The sequence below is a fragment of the Anneissia japonica genome, unplaced genomic scaffold (genome assembly GCF_011630105.1).
Source record: "Anneissia japonica isolate Jap-2015-1 unplaced genomic scaffold, ASM1163010v1 scaffold2471_len1564793_cov202, whole genome shotgun sequence".
Classification (NCBI taxonomy): domain Eukaryota; kingdom Metazoa; phylum Echinodermata; class Crinoidea; order Comatulida; family Comatulidae; genus Anneissia; species Anneissia japonica.
Genome location: NW_022709610.1, coordinates 1,491,318 through 1,492,620, shown reverse-complemented (window position 1 = coordinate 1,492,620; position 1,303 = coordinate 1,491,318). Strand labels below are relative to the sequence as shown.

The following is a 1,303-nucleotide window of genomic DNA, read 5'->3' as shown; positions in this document are numbered from 1 at the left end:
ATTTTTTTTTTTTTTTTTTTTTTTTTTTTTTTTTTTTTTTTTTTTTTTTTTTTTTTTTTTTTTTTTTTTTTTTTTTTTTTTTTTTTTTTTTATATATATAAATGCTTTATTATTTCTGTCTTGTTGGTGTAGAATTTTATAGGCCTACGTTTGAATTCAATTGTATAGGCCTATATATATTTTATTTAAATTTTAAAGAGGGCCCCTGAACATCAACTGGCCTTCGGATACAGCTGGAAGGGTTACCCTCTATAAATAAAGTTTTACAAAAGTAAATCTACACACAAGGCGTGAGTTACCAAAAGCCCAATACAAGATGTTTGAGAGTGTGGTCCGTACGTTGGTTGTTGTTTGGTCAGAAGTTCGATTCTTCCTCTGGTAAATTGCTTGTGTCTTTGATTATGGGATTTAATCTATCTTGTTTATTTTTATCGAAAATTTTACGAAAGAGCCTTTTTAGGTTTATTTGTAAATATTCTGATTAACTATCTGCAACATAATAGGACAACTCTTAGGATGGAAAGTGTGAACTTCCAGAAATTAAGGTGAAGCTCATTACAGCTTTGACATGATACTCTGTATAGGAATTACATAATATTATTTTTATCTAATGTAGAAATTAATTAAAAAAAATATGAGAAGCCACTCACTGACCTCTACAAATGTTCTCACCTGATCTAGATAACTATTAGGTGAAAGAGGACCACATACTTGATTACCGTTTATTGCTTGTGGACACTCATTGTGGCTGTCGTCTGCCCAACGACATCGGACAACATCACCATCCGGGTCACTAGCTAAAAGAAAACACAATAAAAATAAATATTAATATTAATAATAATAATATTAATAATACTAATACTAATACTACGACTACTACTACAACTACTACTACTACTACTACGACTACTACTACGACTACTACTACTACTACTGCTACTACTACTACTACTACTACTACTACTACTCTACTACTACTACTACTACTACTACTACTAATAATAAAAATAATAATAATAATAATAATAATAATAATAATAATAATAATAGTTATATCAGTTAAAGTGTTTCTGCGGCAATTAAAAACTTTGTTGACCCTTGGTTTGAAAGTCAAGTGACTTGCCATAGCACACTCCGAGACATTGCCATAACTGAATGCTTTGAATCGACTCTCTAATTATACTGTGTCTTCAAAGATTACTATATCATAATTTGTTCATTTAAAAAGTAATTTAATGTTGGTATCTCTCGATTGTACCCGGATTCATCAGTAATGACATGTTGTAGTTGGATAACCTTTTAT

General features: G+C 29.6%; 1 protein-coding gene across 1 annotated transcript in view; it reads right to left on the bottom strand.

The window, feature by feature from the left end:
• Positions 1-1,280, bottom strand: part of LOC117106791 — a 7,884-nt gene extending 6,604 nt beyond the window's left edge. Inside the window, exons 1-3 of the mRNA XM_033248233.1 lie at positions 1,259-1,280; positions 673-797; positions 212-249 (exon numbers count right to left, since the gene is read on the bottom strand). Of these exons, the coding sequence (XP_033104124.1) occupies positions 212-249; positions 673-797; positions 1,259-1,280 (185 nt within the window). The remainder of the gene's footprint in view (positions 1-211; positions 250-672; positions 798-1,258) is intronic.
• Between the last annotated feature and the right edge of the window lie 23 nt (positions 1,281-1,303).